We start from the raw sequence: 27,065 nt of genomic DNA, 5'->3' as shown, positions 1-27,065 counted from the left end.
TATTAAATATGGTTTTCTGTGGGTGAGCAGATGGCGATTACTGGATGGCATATGTTTTGTATCAGAAACTAGCGCTGATGTGGTCTATCCAATGAAATTTTCTGAATCAGCACCCCAAATAACCAAACTGAATCTAAAGTTAACCAAAAACCTATTCGTAACCCTTTTGGTACTAATATTGGAAAATGGTCCCTGGTCAAAGTGGTCCTTGCTCAAAAAATTTTTGGGAATCACTGTTCTAAAGTGAGTGTGAACAAATTGGAAGCCTCAAGGAGGAGCAAATCACCTTGAATTGGGTACAACCCCTCCCTCTGCATTTCAGTTTTTAAAATACCTGTTTTTTGAAGCCAGAACTAGACTTTGGGGTGTTTCCTCTTTGTTTTTGCTGTTCTTTTTAATCATTCTGCTCTTCCCAGAAAGGCCCAGGAGTCGAAAAGTCCTGCCCCCAGTACACAAACCAGCTGATTCCCCCCCATCCAATCCCTATTCCCTAACAAATCCCTTTGGAGCTCATTGTACATAGAATCTTTCCAAGGCATATTGCTGTACGCTCTATAATAGCAAAGGCTTGCTAATAAGACAGCTGTATGCAAGTGTTAAGCATGTCTCTCCCTTAGGGCTTCCTGATGTGACAAACTGCACAGGCTGTCTGTGAACACAGCCCCCCTCTCGAAGCTGTATGTATGTGACTAATATCTGAATTAAGTTTTACAATAAACCTGCCTCTCCCTATAAGGCTGTCATGGCATTACCATCCCCATTTTGAAGAAAGAACAAACGTTTTTAGCTTTAGAAGTATTATGCTAATGTTTCAACTAGTGACTTCTGAGCAGCAGCTTATTTCCTCGGCCTCCAGACGCTCAGAGAGATTGCTCTCTTGAAAGGCAAAAATGAGCATGCCAGTCTTGCAAGCCACAAAAAGTGCCATTCAGTGAAGACTGTTCAGTCTAATCTATTGTCTACCTTCCGAACACAGCCACAATCAACGGACATAGCTCACCCCAGCTGCATCCTGCGGGCTTGTACTATATGTTTCCAAAGGCAGAAGAAAACAAAACCAAGCCTGCCTTCATCTTTTTTTAAACAAACCAAATTCCTTTATTTAAAAAAGCACCCTTGTTCTTTCTTACATTTTCCATCATGGTTATGCATTAAGAGCCCAGGGACATGGATGCAAAAATTCTAGATGTGTAATTAAGCTCATGAATATCACAATGCAAACATGAGCTGCAGTAGGTGAGAAAACCATATCAATTTATACATATGTATCCCTCCAAGAAATAATTCAAAGAGAAATATTGATGTGTATTTTTGTCACATTTGTGATTCAGATGAAATATCGTAAATATACACACAAAGACAAATCTACCTCTAAAGTCATGCTGAACAGAAAGGGATGAGGTTGCTTGGGTTTCAAGATCTATAACTTCCTAGATGAGAAAGTCAACTGACAAGAGTTTCTGAATTGCATATTTTTTATTTTCTTATTAATATTTTCTAAGTTTAATATGATAGGCACAACACAGATAAAAATATTTTATAACAAATTTTAGTACACATATCCAACTCCACCCCTACAAAAGCTCAACATATTACTGCAAATAATACTTGATCCCCCGTTATCTTATTTTTCTCTCCTTTGTGGAAAGAAAAAGCGAGACATAAATAAACATAATAATAATAATTCATGATATTATTCATAACAGTAACAGAAAGTGTAAAATTTGTTCTATAAATAACCAAAATTGCTATCTGCATTTGCAGTAGGAACTCATTTAGATTTATAGATAGTAGAGAACTGTGTATTTTCCCTACTATATAAAACAAAATACAAATTGTTTCTTTTATGACTTTGAACAGCTTTATGTGTCATCAAAACATCTGATACAGAACTGCTTTTGGTGGTTCTTTGCTAAAATATACTAGAAAAATTATTTTCAGTTAATTAACAAAGAAATCTAATAAAATTAACATACTATGGGAGAATAATATCAGACATAGCAGTGCAAGTATATCATAGAGAAATATTTCATTTCAAACCTATTATCATCTGATTTATTAATATACTAGCAATCTTTTTCTTTGAGTTTATGTAACCAAATGGTAGCATCCATATAGAAGGAGGAGGTACTGGAATGCTTCAGGAAATGCACTAGTTTGTAAAAATAAATAAATATGGAGGGAATTCTATCGGTATAGCCCCAAAACGGAATGAAAAGTGTGTATTATTGTTAAACATTTGATCAAACAAAAGGATGGACTCTTTAGACAAGGTCATGGTTGAAACCAAGTAGAAGCACTCCATACTGCAATGTCTTGTTGCATGTTTCATTGATGCCCTCTAGTAATGAAAGAACATGGTTGACTGCCTCTCAGTTTAGAAGCGAAATAGTACAATCTAAAACTAAAACAGTGGAGTCTCCATACAAGTATGATGATAAGTTGGAAACGTCCTACCAAAGATAGACTGTGAAACAGGGCAGAGGAGAAACAGATAATTGGTTAGCTCAAGCCTCCAACAGGTTTTACAGGTTGAGCATCCCTTATCTGAAATATTCCAAATTCCAGAATTGTCCACATTGGGGGACTGAGATAGTGATACTTTTGCTATCTGGTCATTCAAGTACACAAACTTCATTTCATTTTTAAAATAAAAAGCTAAAATATTATATAAATGTATCTTCAGGCTATGTGTAAAAGATGTGTACAAAAAAAATTTAAAATGTGTTTTGACTTGGGTCCCATCTCCATAATATATCATTATGTACGTTTATGCAAATACAACTATTCCAAAATAAAAAAATATAAAACATTTCTATTTCATTGATTTTATTTACAGTATTTATATTCCACCCTTCTCACCCCAAAGGAGACTCAGGGTAGAACACAGAACATACATATGTGGCAAACATTCAATGCTGTTTATACTTCTAGTTCCAAGGATTTCTGATAAGGATATTCAACCTGTAATAATTGTCCTAAAGCAGGGCGTATTTAATTACTGTATTTACTTGATTCTAATGCTCTTCTTTTTTGACTAAATTACCTTCCCTACATTAGGGTGTGCATTAGAGTTGCGTAATACGCTAAATACTTTTTTGTATTTCAGGGTTTTGGAAATACTTTTTCAGGGTTTTGGAAACTGAGGTGCGCATTAGATTCGAGTAAGTAAAATTTTAATGTTGCAGATTGGGAGACTGTTTTCTCCAAAGTACCAGGGACTATATCTGGGTCTACTGGCTACAATGGTTTCTTTCTTTCCTTGAAACTCACTGAAAACCAGCAGACGATGAATCATGAACTGGAGTTGATCCAGAAATCACCACTTTGACCAGCACTGTCCTAGAGAAAGATCTATTAAAACCAAGAGATATATATCATGAGTTTTTTTAAAAAATAAAAACAGTTCTTTCATATTGTATTACAGAGTGTTGCTTCAGGAAGAAACTCCACTCTAGAAATTATTCTTCCCGCCACTACATGGGCACACATCATTTAAAATGCTTTAGGTATCCAACAAGTAACAAGCAGACACAAATATGACCCCTTAATCTACAGTGGTGCTTCTTGGGGCTCTTCCATGTGGCCAAATAACTCAATATCAAGGCAGAAAATCCGCCAATATCTGCTTTGAACTGGGTTAACTGAGTCCACATGGCCATATATTCCAATTCAAAGCAGATAATGTGGGATTTTCTTCAGCTGTGGGGAAGGAGCCTTTGACTCTCAGATGTGGGGAACCTGCATTTTTTTCCCAATAGACTAGGCATCAGCACAATATTGGAGCTCCTTGGGCACAACTATTTACTTATTTCCTGGAAACTTGCCACGGATTGGCACTTGTCCACGATTCACCACTTTAAATAGCACTGCTCCAGTGCATAAATATCCTAAGTGCACCAAATCCTGTTTAGTATTTGGATAGGAGACCACCAATGAATGCCAGGTGCTATAGGCTGTATCTTAGAGGAAGACACTGTCAAAACCACCCCCAATATCCTCTGCCTAAGAAAACCCTATAAAATTCATGAAGCTGCCATAAGTAAATTAACAGGTGATTTGAAGGAAAATACACACACATAGCACATTGGGCAGCTACAGTGAATATTTCTTGTGGGGAGAATCAGGATCACTTTACCCCTTCCTTCCTCTGCAATCTCTCTTCCTACCATGTGAAGCCTGGACAGAACTAAAAGATTCCAGCACAGATTGGCAGGAACCATAGACTGAACCATCCCACTAATATGAATGGAAGGGGAAATCTAATATTTTCCCCAGCTGTAGAACTTTCTAACGAACTATAAAAGATTTTCTAAGTCCCCATCGACACTGCCATATAAAATCCAGATTATCTGCTTTGAATTGGATTATATGGCAGTGTAGATCCAATTTGAAGCAGATCATGTGGATTATCTGCTTTGACCATCTAGATTGTATGACAGTGTAGAAGGGGCCTCAGGCCCCATCTACACAACACTAAAATTTAGGCAAAGACACAGATTAGCCTGAGGCATCCAAGGGATATTTAAAGCGCTGATATTACTCACATCTGTGCTTATGTAGAACCAGCCATAGTCATGTGTCTGAATGCACAGTATATAACAGGAAACAAATTCAAAGGCTATTTCTGGGCGGGGGGGGGGGGGGTTGCTTTGTATAAAAATAACGAAGACAGACTGAAAGGATACAGGAAAGAAGGTTGATAAAATATTATGTAAATCTGACCATCATTCAGCACTGTGTTACATGGCATTAAGCCCAATGTTTTGACCTTTATAGCTATCGGGTCAGTTATGAAGTGCAGAAGCCAAAGCAGCTCTCTGAATAGGTCACCTTCTCCTTGTAAATCCTTTATCAAGTCCTTCCCCAATTGGGGGACAGGAGGAGCGGAAAATGAAAGAGCGATGAAAGAGGATCTGCAGTTAGAGAACATAGCTATGGTTTAAAATATGTGCTAATTGAAGGAGAAATTGGCTTAAGAAGAAAGGATCAGCTGTTAGGTTTTATCATCCAGGACATATTAAGCGATAGCTAGGGACAGCAGGTGGGCATAACTAGATTCAGGTTTTACTCAGAGGAGTTTCCAGATGTTATGGTCTCTCTCTCCTATACTTCAGTCTAGGGGATAAATCTCTGGACAAACATACTGCCCCAAAAGGAAGAAAAAAAATGTGCTGCTACTAGCTGCTTTTGACTCTTCAGAGGATATGCCTGGTCATATATTCCTTGACCTTGTTCACTTTCTCAAACTGCAAACAATAATAGGGCTTGGTGAGAGCAAGTAGGCAGGACTGCTACTTTGCAACTTTTCCCATCTTAACTTTCCCAAATATTTTCCCACCTTCCTCACTCTATGCTAAATGACTGAAATTTAAATACAGTTCCCTTTCTTCTCTATTTTATCTTATTACTATGTTATTGTGTACAAATTTGTTTTGCTTTGTTTTAATATTATTTGTTAATAATGTTGTGTTTATGTATGTATTTTATTCTGTTCTATTGTGATTATTTGGGCTTGGCCCCATGTTAGCCACCCCAAGTCCCTGCGGGGAGATGGAGGCAGGACATAAAAATAATTATTATTATCATTCTCTGGGGTGTACATGGGTTTCTCCACTGTTAGCAAAAAGCTTTGCTCAGTCACTTGTTTCTTTTCTATTAACTGAGGCAGGTTCTCCTGGATATCTTCTTCTTTAATACTTTCTTTTTTAAATACAGGAATGTATGATTCATTTAATCACTGCCCACAAATTTACATGCATGAAAATCACATAATAACAATCTACTGCTTTCTCATTATTAACACACTTTAAATTCTCAAAGTTCAAAAGTAATGATATTCAGTATCACCCCACAGTGTCATTTCACTTGGCATAATCATTTTAGGTGTGATTTTTTTCCTACTTATTATCCAACGGAAGAAAGCTCAACAAAGCATTAATGGTTAAAGATTAGTTTCTTTCACACAGCTTCTCACTGAGATCATCATAGGAAGCTACTCTATTTTTCAAGTCTGTCACACTTTTACCTTTTCCAATGCTCTGTGTTAGCTGTGACTCTTATTTGCTTTGTGGCTTTCCTGCCCAACATCATTAAAAGGAGAGAAGGCAGCAAAATACATCAAAAGCTTTGTAGACCTGAGACATGCCTTGAGTAATTTCTGAACATGTGAACAGTAGTAGGAGCTATAGGTTTGAATTGGTTTCTTTTGGTGGAACATTCCTTATGGCAGCGTGGACTCAGATAAGCCAGTTACAAACAGATATTGTGGGATTTCCTGCCTTGATATTCTGGGTTATACAGCTGTGTGAAAGAGCCCCTTGAAAGAATACTTCATACTGTAATCTATTTCAAACCCACAGTAAACGTTTCAAACCAGAGTTCTCAATAAATGAGCTAAGCCTCCATCAGACAATAGTTAAGGCAGGAAATCATTCATTCTAGGCACATATACAAAGCAACTCCCAGTGCATCACCATCTCTTTTGGGAAGGGGAGGAGAAATGCCTTGTATGCAAGCAGCAGTACGGATCTAGGGACTGGAAGCTCACAAATTTGACAGGGTTCCATTTTAAACCATTTTAAATGAACCACTAAATCCTATGACATCACAATTTAGACACAAGGTGCATGCTACCACAAACACTTATGTGGGGAAGACAAAGCATGTGAAAGTATTTTCTACAACTACAGTCACCTTCATTTTGAGCATGTCATTCCAAAAACAATTTAAGTGTGGATGTGAACAACTCCTCTACCCTATTCATCCCATTCCCTTGAGTTTCACAAAGGAGAAAGAGAAAAAGTGGATCAAAACAGAATGTAATAGCAATGCTAGAAAAGGATTGGAAAAACATCATGAGAAGAGTCCTCAGTTCAACCAATTTAGTGTCACCCCAGTGGTTATGTTATTTTTATTCTGTTTTTAAGGTACAATTCTCAGATTTCTCCTTGTTTTTCCCTTCCCTCAACCCTTCCCTTGAGAAGTTTAAAAGGATGCTACAAGTCACCACATACTTAAACTTCCTCATAGCATTTTCTAAACCCAGGAGGGTAACAATGAGAAATACAAGTCATTTCTGTTGTGCCATACACACTTCCAGTGGCATAACAAAAGCTACAATAAACAACAGAAGAAGCCACTGAAATCCACAAGCATGTGGATAATTTCAACAGAAAGCAGGAAACAATAAAAATGAACAAAATCTGGCTACCAGTATTTAAAACAGTAAATAAAGAACAACACTCTGAAAACAGGGGAAATCGATACATGAAACAATCAGGGACTGCAGAGACTTATATCATCTTGTTTGATTTATAATTCTGAATAAGATACTTTTGTGTTATATACCATAGGACTGAGCATTGATTTTGTGAATGTAATATGTATATAATGCTCTAATATACATATTGTGTACTACTTATGTTTTGAACCATTATTGTGTTTTGTATAGCTCATTACAATGAAACAATCAGGGCCAGCTAACACCTCCCAACAAAGGATTTCCTCAGGCAGGAATCAGCTAGGCCTTAATGCCACAAAGCTTTTCAATGTTAATCAAAGTGATTAATTGCAACTTTCACAATTTCCTCCGACAAGAGTTCTTTCTCCCACCCTGGACCTTCCACAAATATATAAAACCCCCTTGCCTAGTTTCCAATATACCACACCAGGTCCCAGGTCCTGGGATATAGGGCAGTGTGGAAGGGGCCTTAAAATAGAGTTCCCATAATAAAGCTTGGTTTTTTCTCCAAGCCATTGGCGTGTTTGCTCCTCAAATCAAGAACATTAAGTGCTATATGCACTCTAGCAAAACATCTATTACACTTTTAGCGAGGCCCTGCTTTTGTCTTTCAAAACATCAATTGATCATACTCCTCTTCTATGCACATCAGGCAGAAACATCTTGTAATGAGCAGAATGGGAAAGGTGGATGGTACTAAAAAGTAAATGCAAAAATCCCTTGACCAGAGAGCCATCACTGCTAATAGCAAGCTAATGTGAAACCTTCATTCCAAAATCCATTAAGACAATCTCATGAACCTGTGATCATCAACAAGACATATACTGGCTAGCCCTGAAGCAAGAACTTTATTTCTCTGGCACAAATGAAACTACCAATGCGTCTAAATGGCGAGTCTGATTCTCTCCTCCCCCAGGAAACTGGGATTCTCATGCACTTTATGCAATATTAATAAGTATCCCCATTGTTGTCACATTTCTCATTTGCTTCAACAGATTGGTATAGATGCTTCCTTCCCAGGAGGATTATATATAATTCGTTTGCAAGCTTCATAGCATACCAGTCACAAGAGGCGAGCAGCTAGAAGGGATTGCTATGAAAACCAGGACAGATCTTTGTCATGAGATTAAATCATCACATAACCGAACTGTGGGTCTTCTTTACCACAAAATAAACACATAAATTAGTAATCAATTGATTGGATAACATATGGCAACTGGTGACTTGGGGGGACTGGAAGCACCATATAAAGGAAGTGGTTTTCAAAAATTACCTTTTTTGGAGCATAAATCTCACATTCTTCAGACCAAGAAACAGCTTGGGCAGAATACAACATGATCAGACTTTTTAAAATGAACTTTCTGGACAATAATATTCATAGTCTATTAATCATCGCAGCCACTGACTAAGTTGGGTATGCTCTGAGTATGATCCAATAATGTTCTTGCACAAATGCCATACATACAACTAAATACACATATTTCCTAATCACTTCCCACCCACAGACTATCTTAAACGCATCACAAAATTATCTATACGCATCATCCAGTTTCCACTTCTCAAAGCCATCTGTCAAGCATGAAACTCCAACTTCCCACATATAAATTGTTCTTTGCTGGAAATTATTATAGCCAGGCATCCATTAGCAATTACTAATTTCATTAATGCATTGCCGGCCTACAAAGTAAAGAGAAAAAATAGGTTACACAAATGTAGCAAAATCAGATTACCTTGGCTTTGTAGCTACAAGCACTGTCATCAAAACACTGTGCTCCACCTATTCTTACAGGACCAATTGAAACATACAACTTTTTTATTATTGTGAATCACATGCAACCAAGAACCAAACGACAGAAGATAACAACAGCCTCGCTGCTCTATATCTCAGGATCTGATCCCAGTGTAGAAGGGACCCGACAGTTCTGCTACCACAACTACAAATTCATAGGCTGGAGCTATGATGTTGTGTCAAACTGCTTTAATTGCACAGTGTGGATGATATCTGGGGGGAAAATATTTCTTTTTCTTTTACTCACCTGACACTCACCTGTAGGCAGAGCTTGGAAAATTAATCTTCAGAGTACAGCTTCCAGAATTTCCTGACAGCTATGGCAGCTATGTCTGTTGTGGAATTCTGGGAGTTCTAGTCCCCAAAAAGGAACTTTTTTAAAACTCTGGCAGATATATATACAGTGTTCCCTCACTACTTCGCAGTTCACTTTTCGTGGATTCGCTGTTTTGCGGTTTTTCAATAAACTCTAAAAGACTATTATAAATCATAAAAAATTACAATTTACAGTCTAAAGAAGGGAGGAAGGAGAAGCCAAAGGGAGAGAAAAGGAGCTCAAGCGGCAACGAGAGGAGAAGGAGGCGATTTATCAACACACGATTGGTTGTTAAAGACTTAAAATAGTGTATAACTACTAAAATAATGTATAAATATTAGAATAAATATAGCGTCCCTACTTCGCGGATTTTCACTTATTGCGGGTGGTCCTGGAACCTAACCCCAGCGATAAGTGAGGGAACACTGTACATATATGTAATAATTTTATTTTTATATCATGCCGCCATCTCCCCCAAGGGACTCAAAGCGGTTTACACAAGGCAGAAGGTGCCTAAAAAGCAGAGCATGAAATAAACACAGTGTAAAATATAATAGAATAAAACATATAAGCCATGTAAACAACAATATAAAACTCAGAATAAAACGGTACATCTGTCAATCGCGATAGCTAATGTAAACATGACCAAACTGTAAACAATAGGGATAAGGAATAGGAATAAGTGCTGAGCTGTAAGCATGGGACAAGGGCATGGGATGAAGTGCAAGGCTGCATAACAAATTCATAAATCAACTAGGGACAAGACGCTCTCAAAAGCTTGTTTGAATAGCCAGGTGTCAGGTCATTACAGAAGGAGGACAATGTAGGGGCTTGCCTACTTTTCCTGGGGAGGGCGCTCCAAAGCTGGGGGCCCACCACCAAGAAGGCCCTCACTGTCATCCCCACCAACCACGCTTGAGACAGTAGTGGGACCAAGAGGAGGGCCTCCCCGGCCAATGATAGAGCCCTTGCCAGTTCATAAGGGGATATGCGGTCACGAAGATAGGCAGGATCCGAACCGTTTGGGCTTTGTAGGCAATAACCTGCACTTTTAATTGAGACCGGAAACTTATTGGGAGTCAATGGAGCTGCTTTAGTAGGGGCATAGTGTGCTCCCTATAGCTAGCTCCAGTTAGTAGCCTGGCTGCCAATCTTTGCACCAGTTGCAGTTTCCGAGCCTTCAAAGGCAGCCCACGTAAAGTGCATTGCAGTAATCCAGTCTAATGTAACTAAGGCATTGACCACCTTGGCTAAATCAGGCTTTTCGAGGTACGGTTGCAGCTGGGGCATAAGCTTTAATTGTGCAAAGGCCCTCCTGGCCACCACCAACACCTGAGCTTCAAGTATCAAGGCTGAGTCCAGGAGGACCCCCAGACTGCGGACTGGTGTCCTCAGGGGGAATATAACTCCGTCGAGCACAGATAGCCAACCTGTACCTCGATCGGCCTACGACTGACCAGGAGAACCTTGGTCTTTTCTGGATTGAGCTTCAGCTTGTTAGCTCTCATCCAGTCCACCACAGCTGCCAGGCACTGGTCCAGAATCTGGGGGGCTTCCTTGGATTTCGGTAGAAAGGAGTAGTAGAGTTGAGTATCATCTGTGTACAGACGGCACTGAACTCCAAGACTCCAGATGACCTCACCCAGCCGTTTCATGTAGACATTGAACAGTATGGGGGATAGAATGGAACCTTGCAGGACCCCACAGGTCAATGGCCAAGGATCCGAGTAGGTGTGCCCCAGCTTCACTAACTGGGTGTGATCCTCCAGGAAAGAGCGGAGCCACTGAAGGTAATCAAAGACCCATTCCAGAGAGCAACCCCAGAAGGATACCATGGTTGATGGTATCAAAAGCCACTGAGATATCCAAGAGAACCAACAAAGACATACTCCCCCTGTCCAGCTCTCTTCGGAGGTCATCTACCAAGGTGACCAAAGCCGTCTCCATTCCTGTGACTCTTTCTTGTAGAAACTCAGGATACCACCAAGGATTTAAAGAATTAATAGAACTGAGGCTGAATCTACACTGCCCTACATCTCAGAATATGAATCTACACTGCCCTACAACCCAGAATATGATCCCATATTATCTGGCAATGTAGACTCACAGTTCAAAGAAAATAATCTGGGATCAGATCCTGAGCTATAGGGCAGTGTAGATCTACCTTTACTCCAACTTTGCTCAATGGCAACATCTTCACTGTAAGTCTGTTCCCCTTTTTCCATCCTACCCATTATAATGAAGACCAATTAAGTATTAATTAATAGGCACTTGTCATAGAACATCTTCGGTTTTATAAAACATCCTATCAGGCATAAAACTTCTCTCCAAGATTGAGTTCAGGTTTCAGGCAAATTGGCACTGATGATATGCACTGCTGATGCTCTCATTAGATAACTATGGAAATGCAGTGTATTGAGATGGGTTTAGAGGCATAATTGCTTAACATATGTTTGTTTGTTTTTTACTTTGTTTCCTCTCTCCCGTGAACTCTAAAAGATAAAATCCTATAAAGAAATGTATGGGGAATATTATGAATTCTTAGCCCTTCCCAAAACTATATTTCCCTGCAGCAAACTATGATCACAAAACCAAGTTCTATCTACTGTATAGATGAAAATGGCAGGAAGCTGAGACCACAAGATAAAATTTTCTAACCATGTCACATGCAAAAGCGAAAAGGCTTAGGACATATTAGACCTGCATATATTTCCTCTTTTACACAAATACAGAAGCCACAAAAATCTCATGTTCCTTTGTATTTAGACAGCCGAATGCACAGATCCTCCTGACTACCTCAATACACCTCAGAGAACTATGTTTTCTCAAGCAACAGCCTTGCCATCCTACATCACAAACTGCTTCTGTAACTTGAAATCTTTCACAACAAAAATTCTGATACAGGATAAAATATCAAGCATTTGTACACTTGCCATTACTTTGTCGTGCCTAAAATAACACTCTGAGGCCCCATCTACGCTGACATATAATACAGTTTGAACTGCATTATGATGGTCAATATAGACTCATATAATGTAGACTGAATTACATTAAATTGGATTATATGAGGGGCCCTTCCACACAATTATATAAACCAGAATATCAAGACAGATAACCCACAATATCTGCTTTAAACTGGATTATCTGAATCCACACTGCCATATAATCCAATTCAATGTGGATTTTATACAGCTGTGTGGAAAGGGCCTGAGTCTACACTACCAAAAAAAATCCAGATCAATGCAATTAATCTGCATTCTCAACCTGGATTTATATGGAGATAGAGTGTAGATAGAGTTTGAATCATGAACCATAATTGCAACAGGGTCGAGCTAGGAATTTTGGACAGTTTGTAGACTTTTGCAAATGTGGCTCCAACATTGTCACTGATACATGATGAAGCCTATAGTGAAGTAGAACCAAAAAAAATTCACATGACAGCTTTAGGGAATTCTGTTCAACATGCTTACGCTTGCTTGTTGTGAAATTCTGGAAATTTTATGAAATGGCACTAAATGAGAAAAGTATGGGATCTGCTAATTTTTTTAATGAGATTTTATTATATTATTTATTAATACCTGATGACTTCATTATAATTGATTAATTTAACAACCCACTTTTCTTTTCTTTTTTTGTCTCGACAAAAAAGCTGGCTAGTTGCTACAGAAAGCCACGGTGCTCTGCCTTAAGTGCTTCTGCTGTAATATGAAATTAAGCAGCTATAATAATAAAGTTGCTAGCATTCTGTGCTGCTGGTTCTCATCCCCTATATATAACCCCAGGAACCTAATAAACCACAATTCTGTAATTGCTGCATTGCTAGGACGAATGAAGCTGCCACTAGAGGATTTGTCTGTTTTCTAGCTGAAAACAGAAATTGATACAGGGCTCAATTAAAAATGAAGGGAAGAGTTGTTGATTATGCAGTTTTTATGAGTAATAAGTGCATTCCATGTGGAAATTGACTAATGTAGCTTTGCTATAGATTATTTCAAGTGCTTAGATACCTTTTTGTTAATTGATCTCTCATGTCCTATCATATGCCCCTCATTTCGTAACACAAAAAATAAGCTTGGTCTAGTGCAGGCATGGGCAAACTTCGGACCTTCACACATTTTGACCTTCAACTCCCACAATTCCCAACAGCCTACCAACTGTTAGGAATTATGGGAGTTGAAGGCCAAAATGCCTGGAGGGCTGAAATTTATCCATGCCTGGTCTAGTTAAATGAACGGAAGTTTCACTATTCACTTTATCAAGTGCATTTGTTTTATGTGCTACTTTTAACCACAATGGTTTATTTCAAATCTCAAATTTGAGATCCGAAGGTGAAGTTAAAAAAAACCACACACAATTTATTTCTATCATCTCAGTACAATTTATATCTATATAGCTATATTATTTATAGACATAGACATAGATCTATCACACAAAAATGTTACAAAGTCACATAAAAATTCATTCTAAAGCAACACCAAAAATAAAATCAATGCAGAAATCTGAAGTATTTTTTCAAGAAGTATCTAAAGTACCAGGAAGTTTATTATAATCTTTCTTTTGGTCTCATTAGATAGCAAACCCAGTTTTGTGACACTGTGATGAAGCACGACGTAGTATAATATGAGATACTTTGAGATAGGCTGGATCTACACTGCCATATACCGTAATCCTGTTTCAGAATGCAGATTAACTGCATTGAACTGAATTATATGTCAGTGTAAACCAATATAATCCAGTTCAATGCAGTTAATCTGTATTCTGTAACTGGCAGTGTAGATCCATCCTTAGTGTAGATTTAATTTGTGTAACTGATTTCCCTTTTACCACAAAATAAACAACTTGCCAAGATTCATCTTATATTCTTTGTACCATATTATCCATCTACTGATAAATTATTCCATGATTGTCTATCATTTGGTTAGGAGTTCTTACAATGCTCACAAAACTGAGCTATGCTGTACAAAACATAATTATTCTGGAGCAAGTGTATCCACTGAAGTTTTATCACCCATCCTTGTTTCCACAATAAGCCACAATTTTCAAAATCCAACTATCGCAGGGACAGAAAGTGAAATTTTCTGAACAGGGGACACAGGCAGCACTACAGAGATGTTAACCCTTTCTAATGCAGTTAAAAGATTAAAAAAGATATATTTCTGGCTGGAGTTATAATTTAAAAATGTACCTGTTTCAACTTACACAATAATTCAATTTAAGAATAAACCTACAGAAGCTATCTTTTTGTAACTTGGGGACTGCCTGTACTCCTGAATATATTTTGGGAATATCTGAAAATGTAACTAAACACCCAACCTTCTGACAAGCACATACACAATGAGAAGCTAACTGAGCTCTGAGCATCAGAAAAAAGAGAAAAGAATAGCAACCGGCAGAATCAAAGACCAATTTGCAGCGCTGAATCATCTCAGGAAGGCCAAAAAGGAGGTAGAAATATAGATCTCAGGGGAAGGCCATTCACAATGCAAACGCTCCTCTCGGAGCATTAGTCCTCATGTCACAGACCTTAGTCAGAAAGGGAACTAGACAACTAGTGGTGGTTTACAGACTGAGCAACATGGGACTTCTCTCCCCAAAGCGTTGGAGGAGAGCTATTCTTGCTGCCTGACCTATGAGTCACCATGAATGCAAGTCACAAAAGAACTTGTGAAGATGACCAAGGGAAACTATGAAAGAAGTGGGTTTTTCAATATACATAAGACCCAAGCTGTGAAGGACAACTCTGTTCTTGAGATTTCTTAAGGTTGTCACAAAACACTGGGGCCCTTTCTACACAGCAGTATAAAATCCCACATTATCTGCTTTGAACTGGATTATATGGCAGTGCGGACTCAGATAACCCAGTTCAAAGCAGATATTGTGGATTATCTGCCTTAATATTCTGGATTATATGGCTGTGTGGAAGGGCCCTGGGAGGAAAGATATTATTAACTTACCATGAACTGGAGAAAGGGAAAACAGGGTAGTCTTATCAATTACTATCTATATGTATCCGATGTGCTGTGCTTACAAATAAATGCATTTTGAAGTAGGAAAAGTAAAATGTATCTACAGATACTTTCCCTGGAAACTGGCAATTGTTAATCTTTTATGTAATAGAATGGAATTAAATCTAGCCATACCATTGATCAACATGTCTTCTCTACATTAAAACTCTTGTTTTCCTGGGTTTTTTTTGTTACTACAATAAAGTACTCCATCAACATTCATTTGGGATTCAAAAGAAGTCAAACACTGAATATTTTTTATTTTAGACAACAATGCCAGTTATTGGCCAAAATGTAACTTTCCCAGGTTCTGCAACACTATATCAAGAAAACAGAAAACCTAAACAATTAGCGACGACTGCATTTTCACAACCAAATCCAAGAACTTGTGTAGCACAAATGGTGAGGCTCTGGTCCTATGAACATTTTTTCACTGACTTAATATAAGTCAATAGCATCTCATTCAAAATAAATGTATTCAGGAACAGGCTACACAACTCTTTTTATGACAGGGCTGGCTAATTATCCGTGTCATTGCTAATGCAGCTTTAGCATTACTGGTCTGTCTGGTAATATTAGCAGAGGTATACTGTATACTGAAAACAATAATGTTGAAATAAGTACAACTGGCAAGTAGCCACACACCACTCCATCTCTAACTTCATAGTGAGGAATGGATTCCAGAATCTAAAAATGCTTTTCTTACTATCATAGAAAATTGTTCATATTTTGATCCAAAAATTAGTTGTATCCCAAATATTACTGTCTGTCCTAAGCAATTCACAGAGGGCTGTGAGAAGATAACACCTAATTCTGGGGCATGTATGTGTATGTGTATGTACATGTGTATGTATGTGTATGTGTATGTGTATGTGTATGGCCTCTTACAATACACATTAGAAAGCAGAATAAGGCTAAATATTAATGTCAGATGTCCAAACTCATTTTTATTATATCTGATTAAACTCATTATGTCCTTTGTTAATTCATTTTTGTCATTATTTCTGATGTATTTGTCCACTGTCCCTCTAGTGCAGGGGTCCTCAAACTTTTTAAGCAGAGGGCTGGCCCACAATCCTTCAGACTGTTGAAGGGGCCGAATTATCATTAGGAAAAAATACAAACAAATTCCTATACACACTGCACATGTCTTATTTGTAGTGCAAAATCAACAACAACAATAATAACAACAACAATGAAAGAACAATAGAATATTTAAAAATAAGAACAATTTTAATCAACATAAACTTATCAGAATTTCAATGGGAACTGTGGGTCTGCTTCTGGCCAATGGGATAGTCAAGTTAATTAGGATAATTGTTGTTGCGTGCCTTCAAGTCATTTCAGACTTTGGACGAGCCTAAGTCTAAAACTGAAAGCAGGGGTAAACTAATTGATCTTGGAGGGCTGCATCCAGCCCACAGGCCTTAGTTTGGGGACCCCTGCTCTAGTGAATGTATTGACTTTTATAGAAGAGACCAAAACTCAAGTGACAGAACTCCTGATTTGCATGTAAGAGTTTCTAAGTTCAACCGTTTGCACACAACTTAAATAATAAAGTAGAAGGTAATGGGAAAAAGACAGCCAACATGATATAGGGATTAGAACACTGGACTATAACTCTGAAGACCAGAGTTCAATTTCTCATTTGGCCAAATAAACTCACTGGATGGTTTAGGGAGAGTCACAAATTCTTAGCCCCAGGAAACCCTATGATAAGGTCCCTAATGGGTTGCCATAAGTCAAAAACCGCTTGAAGGCACACAACAACACCCTAGAGCAGGGGTCCCCAAACTTTTTAAGCAGAGGGCCGGTCCACAATCCTTCAGACTGTTGTGGGGCCGAATTATCATTTGAAAAAAAAATACAAATTCCTATGCATACTGCACTTGTCTTATTTGTAGTGAAACAACAACAACAACAACGAAAGAACAATACAATATTTAAAAATGAAAACAATTTTAACCGACATAAACCTATCAGGATTTCAATGGAAGGTGTGGGCCTGCTACTGGCCAATGAGATAGTCAAGTTAATTAGGATTGTTGTTGTTGTGTGACTTCATGTCAGACTTTGGCCGAGCCTAAGTCTAAAATTAATTATTTATTTACTGCATTTATTTACTACATTTATATCCCACCCTTCTCACCCCGAAGGGGACTCAGAGCAGGTATATGTACATATAATATATTGTATTATTAGCATAGCACAATATTAGCATTATATAATTCTATATTGAACTATATCATCATACTATTACATGTTATGTAATATATAGCATATAATTAATATTATTATATGGTATTATTATTTGTATTATATTGTATAATATAATATTATTATCAATATTATATGTATATACAATACTAGCTGTGCCCGGCCACGCGTTGCTGTGGCAAAGTGGTGGTGGTATTGGTTAAAAATTGTTGTGTAATTTTTATTTGACTTTATTTGCATTTTTTATTAATTTTATTGTAAGTTATCTTTTTATTTATTATATTTTATTATTTTCTTGTATTATTTTTAGTTATTTTCTGTCATTATAGTATTTTAGTGTTTTTTATTGTTTTTTATTGGGTTGCTAGGAGACCAAGTTGGAGGAGCTTAGCCTTCTAACTGGCAGCAATTGGATAAAAGCAATTCTTCCTCTCTCTCTCTAATTAGGACTTTATTTTTCTTTTCTTTTTGTTATATCAACCTAGAGGCGTGGATGAGGGGTTGTGTTGTCAAATTTCGAGGTTGGGGGGCCTGTAGTTTTGTTGTTTTGTGCGTCGCCGTGATGCCATCACTCTTTTATATATATAGATATTATAAAATTAAAACTAATACAAAAATATTATATTATAAACTGAGGGCGGGGGCCAGGTAAATGACCTTGGAGGGCCGCATCCGGCCCCCGGGCCTTAGTTTGGGGACCCCTGCCCTAGAGTAAGTAATACTGAAAGTAAAACAAGACAAAACAATAATATCGGACCTATTTCCCCCCATTCCACTCTTTTTTAAAGACATCCAAGACTCAACAGCTGGAATCTGGTTCCAAAGATGTAAACGTAGAATTAAAGGATTCTAAGCTCAAAAATACTTTGAATAATAATAATAATAATAATAATAATAATAATAATAATAATACACATTATTTATATTCCACTTTATCTCCCTGAAGGGACTTAGAGAGAATTACAGAATAGCTATAAGGCAAACATTCAATGCCTTTTACACAGTGAACAATAACAACATACAATACATAGACAAAAGTAAAGGCCTTTCCTCTTTCATCTCTGGCATCTGGAGGCGATGCTCAACTCCAGCCATGGGAAGGTGCTCTTGTTCCATTTTTCCATGCCGAGGAGCCTGTTGTGCATAGGCATCTCCAATTGTGTTTTGCCGGCATGTCTGCATGTCTGAATGGGGCACTCTTTTGCCTTCCTGCCGATACAGTATCTATTGATCTACTCGCATTGCATACTTTCGAACTGCTTGGCTGGCAGAAGCTAGGGCTAACAGTCGGGAACTCACCCCAACTTGCAGCTTCGAACTACTAACCCTCTGGTCAGCAGATTTCCTGCAGCTAGAGATTTAACCCGCTGCTCAACCGCAGCCCCTAAAGTAGCAGAACTGAAATGAGTTCACAGTCCACCAAAATAAAAATATATTCCTGGCAACCTCCCAAGCTCCCTTCATTTCTGTAGTATAATTTGGGAAGTGGGAGAGTCATTTTCTGTAAGTATAGAGACACCCTCAAAAACAGGAAAGAGAGGGTTCCCAGTTTTTTCAGGTCTTACTCCTATGCCTCTAAAATGCCTCAATAAACTTAGAGTTCTGATACTTTTCTCTAAAAGAGTGAATTCTGTGCTGAAAACTCATAGTATGGGGCTTTTGCTAAAAGGACTAAGGTCCCCTCTACACTGCTGGTTTCAGAATGCAATTTAACTGCATTGAACTGGATTATATGAGTCTACATAGAATCATAGAATAGTAGAGTTGGAAGAGACCTCATGGGCCATCCAGTCCAACCCCCCGCTAAGAAGCAGGAAATCTCATTCAAAGCACCCCCAACATGTGGCCATCCAGCCTCTGCTTAAAAGCCTCCAAAGAAGGAGCCTCCACCACAGCCCGGGGGAGAGAGTTCCACTGTCGAACAGCTCTCACAGTGAGGAAGTTCTTCCTGATGTTCAGGTGAAATCTCCTTTCCTGTAGTTTGAAGCCATTGTTCCGTGTCCTAGTCTGCAGGGCAGCAGAAAACAAGCTTGCTCCCTCCTCCCTATGACTTCCCCTCACATATTTGTACATGGCTATCATTACACTGCCATATAATGCATGGGGACAAAGCCAGAGACAGAAGGCAGTAAGCAGAAGGTGTTCTTCCTCCTATAACTGCTTTCCTTTTTCAGTGGAACCTAAACAGCTGTTGTAACATGTTAACAAGTATGGAAAACAGAAGTGACATTTCTTTTTAAGATGCTTATGCAACTGTATTGGCCACATCACTCAGAAAAACTAAATATCTCTGTTCAGCAATGTGAGAAATACAGAAGAAAATACTATATGGATAAGGTCTTCTCTACAAAATTAAAACCATCACATTCATATTAATTATTCTTCATTTGAGCCCTTTCACATTACAAGTTAGTGCCACTATGATTCCAATTTAAACATCCTATGGAATTATGGTGTTTGTAGTTCGGTAAAGCATTAGAGCTCTCCATCTGATAATGTAAATACTTCTCTCTATGGCTCCTTCTACACTGCCATATAATCCAGTTCAAATCAGATAATCTGGATTTTATATGGCAGTGTAGAAGACACCTAAACTGCAAATCCCAGGTTTTTATAGGATGTTGCCATGGGAGGTGCTGTGAAATCATAGTGCCATGCCTATGGAATCTGAAAGGGCCCCAGGTGCTTCCAGACAGGGCTTTCCTGATGCAATCACCACGCCTTGTTCACAGCATTTTACAAGAGGTCCGTATGATGTCATATTTCACTTACAACACTCCCCCGTTTTTCTCATTGCTTCATTTCCTTATTTTACTTTCCACCTGCTCACAAAAAAGGAGGAAGGAAAGGAACATGTTCAAGAAGGAAAATATACACAATATGTTTTGATTAGTAATAATATGAATGCAACTGAAACTACCAAAATTGCAAAATCTATTTTATCTCCAATGTGGGGATGGACAATTTAGTGAATGAGGCAGAAATCAATGGCTGTGCACATTGTTTATATGCAAAAGTTTCCACACTCAGTCCCAAGCATCCTTGAATAGCACTCAGAAAAAAAAAAACTACCCAGATCCTGGAGAATCACTGCTTTGTGATCAACCTGCATTGTAACCAACGCTATGAATACCAAAATCCAAGGATGCTCGAGTCATGTTACAAGCAATGTTGTAATGAAATGGTGAGCCTTATATAAAATGTCAAAAACAAAGTTTGCTTTTTGGAATATTTCTTAATATTTTAAAACCATGGATGGTTGAATCCATACATACAGAACCTGTGGATATGGAGGGCTAACTGTACTTCAAGCCAGTTATCATGCAAGGTTTTTGAATATCAGGCAGAATGTAGTTGTGTAAGTACAACTGACACATATTGCTCAGTTGCAGTTAATGATCCTGTGTCCTGGTCTCTAAATTCCTACATAATTCTCACATATACACCTTAGCAATCTGCAGTGTAGAGTCTGAGAGCCCTTCTAAACTGCTATACTGTACAATCTAGATTATCAAAGCAGCTAATCCATTATCTGTTTTGAACTGAATTATCTGAGTCTACACTGCCATATAATCCAGTTCAAAGCAGATAATCTGGATTTCATATGGTAGTGTAGAAGGGGCCTGAGTACTCACAATTGTAACATTTCCATTAAAAATGTCATGTTGCCTTAAAAGACTGGTGTCCTTTAGCGAGAAAATTCAAGTTCACATCTCCATTCACCCATGAAGTTCATTTGATGACCTTTAGTAGCCAAAAGTTAGGAATAAAAAGGGGAGCAAAAGAATTAAATACTTGGGCTCCACATATAAAAAATAGGAAATAAATAAAAATCAGGCTACACAGAGAAGCCACTAAAATCCACAAGCATGTGGACAATTTCAACAGAAAGGAGGAAACCATGAAAATGAACACTTGCATCAAACAGACAAGAGTTCTTTCTCCCACCCTGGACATTCCACAGATATATAAACCCCACTTGCTTAGTTTCCAACAGACTTCACAACCTCTGAGGATGCCTGCCATAGATGTGGGTGAAATGTCAGGAGAAAATGCTTCTGGAACATGGCCATACAACCCAAAAAACTCACAGCAACCCAAAAATCAGTTAATTACATAAGGATGTGTGGTAGGAAAAAAAATTGGGAAAAATCAGCAAAGCTTTCTTTCCTTTCACAGAAAAGGATTAATGCCCCAATGTGTTCAAATACAAAAACACAGAAAACTGCTTTACGCTGACTCAAACTACTGAACCATTAAGTTCAGCACTTTCTACTACATTGACAGGCAATGGCAATCCAGAGTTTCTAGCAGGATTCTCTGCCAACCAGACCTGGAAAAGCCATAGACAAATGCTGCATTTTGTGTGCAAAGCATGAGCTCCAACATTGGATTATGGGCCTTCTCCAAAGAAGAATAGATTCCACAACATCAATGGTAATGTTATACTGCAGAATGTGCTTCTACAGACAATTGTTGGTATCAGAGAAAGCCTTTTTTGCACCCATTATCTACCCTACTAGAAATAATAAAATTACACCAAGACATTTGGGTATCAAAGTTTCCCAAGACATTTCAGATGTATTAAGTAATGATTTAATAAACTGAAGTATATTGCACTAGTCCAAGATGCAGTCTTCAAACATCACTATGGAAAAATACAATGGCTTGTGATTGTCATTTTATTATAAACAAAACAAATGTGCACACACCTTATCAGACATCAGCAAATATTTTCAAAATGCTAATAAATGTTCTGCTATCATTTGTTGTCTCACATTGGATCTGTATCATTCAGTGCTCATACATGTATGGATTCTGCAGCTTACGTTTGCTATAAGTGAAAATAAATAAAAGAGTAAAAAACTGAAATTGTATATTTACGGACCCTGCAATATATCCATAGAGGTTTCCAAACTCTCCCAGCATTCCTGGTTGCTAAATTGTATGTAGTAGGAGATCGATATTTGGCATGCACTACTCAGAAAGAACACTTCCTTATTTCCCCAAAGCAATACAGTATAGAATATGAAATAGCAATGTATTCTAAAAATGTGTGGTAATTAATACAATTTTGGAACTGGACAAGGAACATCCAAGTCCTCAGGCTCAGTCAAGAAGCTCTCAAGGGACCTTAGCTTCCTTATATTCTCTTCGTCTAAAACTATCTCACATAACCAATGTGATTTAGTGATTAGCATGATCTGGTATTTGAAAGACCCGGATTAAAATCCCTACTAAAGTATGATACGCAATGAGTGGCCCTAGGCCCTTACTTCTGGCTTATACTACTTCACAAGGTTTGTACAGTTTAAAGGTGACTGAGAAGAAATGATGTACATTAATTATAGAAAGCGGAAGATAGAAATATAACTAACAAATGCATGTAAAATAATTGTGAGACCTGTGAGCCTTGAGCCTCCTGAAGGAAGGTGGTGCAAATAAGGTAAGCGAACGCAGGCAAAGACAAATGGAGAGAAAAGGCAAAACTGACATGATTTGCCATGCCCAGGGCTGAAAATCTCAGAGAGTTTATCATCACAATAATCAATCTCAGAACCTGTTTTTCACAGAAGTGCTCTGTCCTGCAGCATCAGCATTCACAATTAAAATGGTGCCTCTGAGCATGTGCAGAGTATGTCCCAATGGACTTCACCAACTGCAACCAATGCAATTCAGAGACACACAGATTTGACCTCCAGTCAAAACGGGAATCTCGCTTTCCACAAAACCCATACCCAGAACTAGCTACTGTAAGCTATGCATCTCAGGGACACATGAAATCAAACTCGCAGTCAACTTGGAGGACTTAGGGTGCTGCCACACTGTAAAATGAATGCAGTTTGATACCACTTTAACTGTCCAGGCTCAGTGCCATGGAATCCTGGGACCTGTAGTTCTACAGGGCCTTTCACCTTCTTTGTTGGCAGCTGAAGTGATGTCTAGATAAAGGTAAAGGTTTTCCCCTGACGTTAAGTCCAGTTGTGACCGACTCTGGGGGTTGGTGCTCATCTCCATTTCTAAGCCGAAGAGCCGGCGTTGTCCGTAGACACCTCCAAGGTCATGTGGCCGGCATGACTGCATGGAGCGCCGTTAGCGCTTTAACACACTGTGCCACCACCAGGGGCCCCTGAAGTGATGTCTAACAGCATTAAATCTACAGTGTTGCACCCCTCGCTTTTCAAGAAACCCCCTACCTAGAACTCCATCCACTGTGACCAAGCATGTGTAAAGTGTCCTCCATGGATTGCACACATTGTGATCAGGGCTTCCCATCAAAGTGTGCCTCTGAGAATGTGCAGAGCATCTCCCGTGGATTCCACCCACTGCAATCAATGCATCCCAAGGACACAGGCAATGTAGCCTCCAGTCAAACCAGGGACCTCGCTAAAATAAATAACATAATAATAATAATATGTTGTTGAAGGCTTGCATGACAAGAATAACTGGGTACAGCATTTTCCAGGCTGTATGGCCATGTTTCAAAGCATTCTTTCCTGACGTTTCACCCACATCTATGGCAGGCATCCTCACAACCTCTGAGGATGCCTGCCATAGATGTGAGTGAAATGTCAGGAGAGAATGCTTCTGGAACATGGCCATACAGCCCGGAAAATGCACAACAACCCATAATAATAATAATTTTCAATAGACCCATGTCCAGAAATCCAAATCCACCCATAATAAACAATGCCTATGAGTCTGTCCCCAACACATCAATTAAAAAATCATGCCTCTAAGCATGTGCAGAGCATCACCCAAGGACTTCACCCATTGTGAGCAACATATCCCATTAAAACGATGCCTCTAAACATGGACAGAGCACCCCCATGGACTCCACCCAGTGAGAGTGATGCATCCCATTCAAACAGCACCTCTGAGCATATGCAGAGCATGCTTCTGTTGGAGGTGCTTTGAATGCAATTTCCTGCTTCTTAGCGGGGGGTTGGACTAGATGGCCCATGAGGTCTCTTCCAACTCTACTATTCTATGATTCTATGATTCCATGTACTTTACCCATTGTGACTAATGCACCCATTCAAACAGTGCCTTTGAGCATATGTAGAGTGTTCCCCATGGATTCCAGAGCAGAGCATCCCCCATGGGTTTAATCCATTGTGATCAAGGCATGCTATGAGAAATGTCTCTGAGCATATGCAGAGCGTTCCCTATGGACTTCACCCAGTGCAAGCAAAGTATCCCATTCAAACAGTGCCTCCAAGTATATATAGACCATTTCCCATGGATTCCACACACTATGACAAACACATCCCATGGGAGTGTGCCTCTGAGCATGTGTAGTGTCCCGATGGGTTCCACTCAGTGCTAGCGATGTATCCCACTCAGAGGGTGCCTCTGAGCATATGCAGAGCATCCCCCCATGAACTCCACCCAATGCAAGCGATGCAACCCATTCAAATAGTGCCTCTGAGCATGTACAGAGCATCCTCCATTAATTCCACTCATTGTGACCAATGCAAGATCCCATTCAAACAGTGCCTTTGAGCATGCAGAGCATCCTCCATGGATTCCAACCATGGTGACCACCGCATCCCATTTAAACAGTGTCTCTGAGTATATGTAGAGTGTTCCCAGTGGATTCCACTCAGTGCAAGCAATGCATCCCATTCAAACAGTGCCTCTGAGCATGCAGAGCATCCTCCATGGACCATTGGATCCCATTCAAAGTGTCCCTGAACATATGTAGAGTGTTCCCCATGGATTCCACCCATGGTGACCACCGCATCCCATTCAAATGATGCCTCTGAGCATGTGCAAAGCATCCCCCTTGGGCTGCACCTATTGTGATCAAGGCATGCTATGAAAGTGTGTCTCTGAGTGTGTGCCTCTGAGCATATGTACAGAGCATTTCCCATGGATTTCACCCAGTGTCAAACGCATCCCATGGAAGTGTACCTCTGAGCATGTGTAGAGTGTCCCCATGAATTCCACCCAGTGTGAGTGATGCATATCATTGAAACGATGTCTCTGAACATGTACAGAGCATTCCCCATGGATTCCACCCACAGTGACCAAGGCCATCCTATGGAAGTGTGCCTCTGAGAGTGTAGAGAACATCCCCCATGGATTCCACCCAGTGTGAGTGATGCATCCCATTCAAACGGTGCCTCTGAGCATGTGCAGAGTGTCCCTCATGGATTCCACCCCTTGTGACAACAGATCCCATTCAAATTGTGCTTCTGAGCATGTACAGAGTCTCCCCCATGGGCTTGACCCATTGTGACCAAGGCATGCTATAAAAGGGTTGTTGTATGTTTTCCGGGCTGTATGGCCATGTTCTAGAAGTATTCTCTCCTGACGTTTCGCCCACATCTGTAGCAGGCATCCTCAGAGGATGCTATGAAAGTGTGTCTCTGAGCATGTACAGAGCCTCCCCCATGGATTCCACCCAGTGCCATCGATAACAATAATAATGAAGCAGCAGTCTGGGGTCGGCGAGGGGGTCTCTCTCTCTCTCTCTCTCTCTGACTCACCGAGGGTCTTGAGGGCGACCTGCCGGGTGAGCGGCGGCGGGAGGTTGATGCAGACGAGGTCGACGTCGTGGTGGAGCAGGACCTCGTCGATGCGGCTGGTGAAGAAGGGCACGCTCATCTCCCGCGCCAGCTCCTCGGCCTCCTCGGGCGTGCGGCCCCACAGCGCCTTCACCGCGAAGCCCTCCTCCTTCAGCAGCGGGACGATCACCCGCGCCGTCAGGCCCGTGCCGAACACACCCACCCCGGGCAGCATGGCTGCGGAGAGGCAGGAGCGCAGGCAGGCAGGCGCGGGATGGGGCCTCCTGCCACTGCCGCCGCCGCCGCCGCCGCTGCTGCTCACCTTTCCTCCGCCCTCGGCTCCTCCTCCCTCGGAGCAATGCGGAGTGTCAGCACAGCAGCGCCCGCCGAGCAGGAGGCGCTTCCTCCTCCTCCTCCTCCTCCTCCTCCTCCTCCAGTGACCCAGTCACGGCACACCTCGCCCTGAGCAGGCCAAGCGACAGCCCAGCCACGGGCACGGGGTTTTACGCGCCCGGGTCTTAATCCTCGCCTCCTCCTCCTTCTCTGCCATGTTCAAGGCCACAACGCACTCCTGGGGAGCATGGGGAGGAGGAGGAGAAGGAGCAATTGGGACCGTCGTTTCCTCAGTGGCAGCAGCGACGTCCTCCCTCCATTGCCGCCTTCTCCTTCTTCGCGGCTGCAACGCCCTCTTTCGCTCTCAACATGTCGCCTCACTGTATGGTGCTTCTCTCTCTCCCTCTCTCTCTCTCTCTCTCTCTCTCTCTATATATATATATATATACACACACACATACATACACATATAGTTGTGTATGTGCATAGCGGTGTGTGTTCCTACAGACACATAGAGACACACACAGCGATAGATAGCTATATATATACACACACATTGAGCGAGGCACCTTCTGAGGCAGATATGTATGAGGTATATATGTATTCTCTCTCACACACGTATCTATTTATCTACCTATCTATATACATA

The 27,065-nt window shown here is 39.9% G+C and overlaps 1 protein-coding gene across 1 annotated transcript in view; it reads right to left on the bottom strand.

Annotated features, from left to right (window-relative positions):
• Positions 1-26,826, bottom strand: part of gfod1 (Gfo/Idh/MocA-like oxidoreductase domain containing 1) — a 62,898-nt gene extending 36,072 nt beyond the window's left edge. The window contains exon 1 of the mRNA XM_003219761.4: positions 26,066-26,826. Coding sequence (XP_003219809.1) covers positions 26,066-26,318 — 253 coding nt within the window. The 5' untranslated portion in view covers positions 26,319-26,826. The remainder of the gene's footprint in view (positions 1-26,065) is intronic.
• Between the last annotated feature and the right edge of the window lie 239 nt (positions 26,827-27,065).

The sequence above is a fragment of the Anolis carolinensis genome, chromosome 4, assembly GCF_035594765.1.
Source record: "Anolis carolinensis isolate JA03-04 chromosome 4, rAnoCar3.1.pri, whole genome shotgun sequence".
Classification (NCBI taxonomy): domain Eukaryota; kingdom Metazoa; phylum Chordata; class Lepidosauria; order Squamata; family Dactyloidae; genus Anolis; species Anolis carolinensis.
Note: the sequence above shows the minus strand (reverse complement) of the source record. Positions and strands in the feature narration are given on the sequence as shown.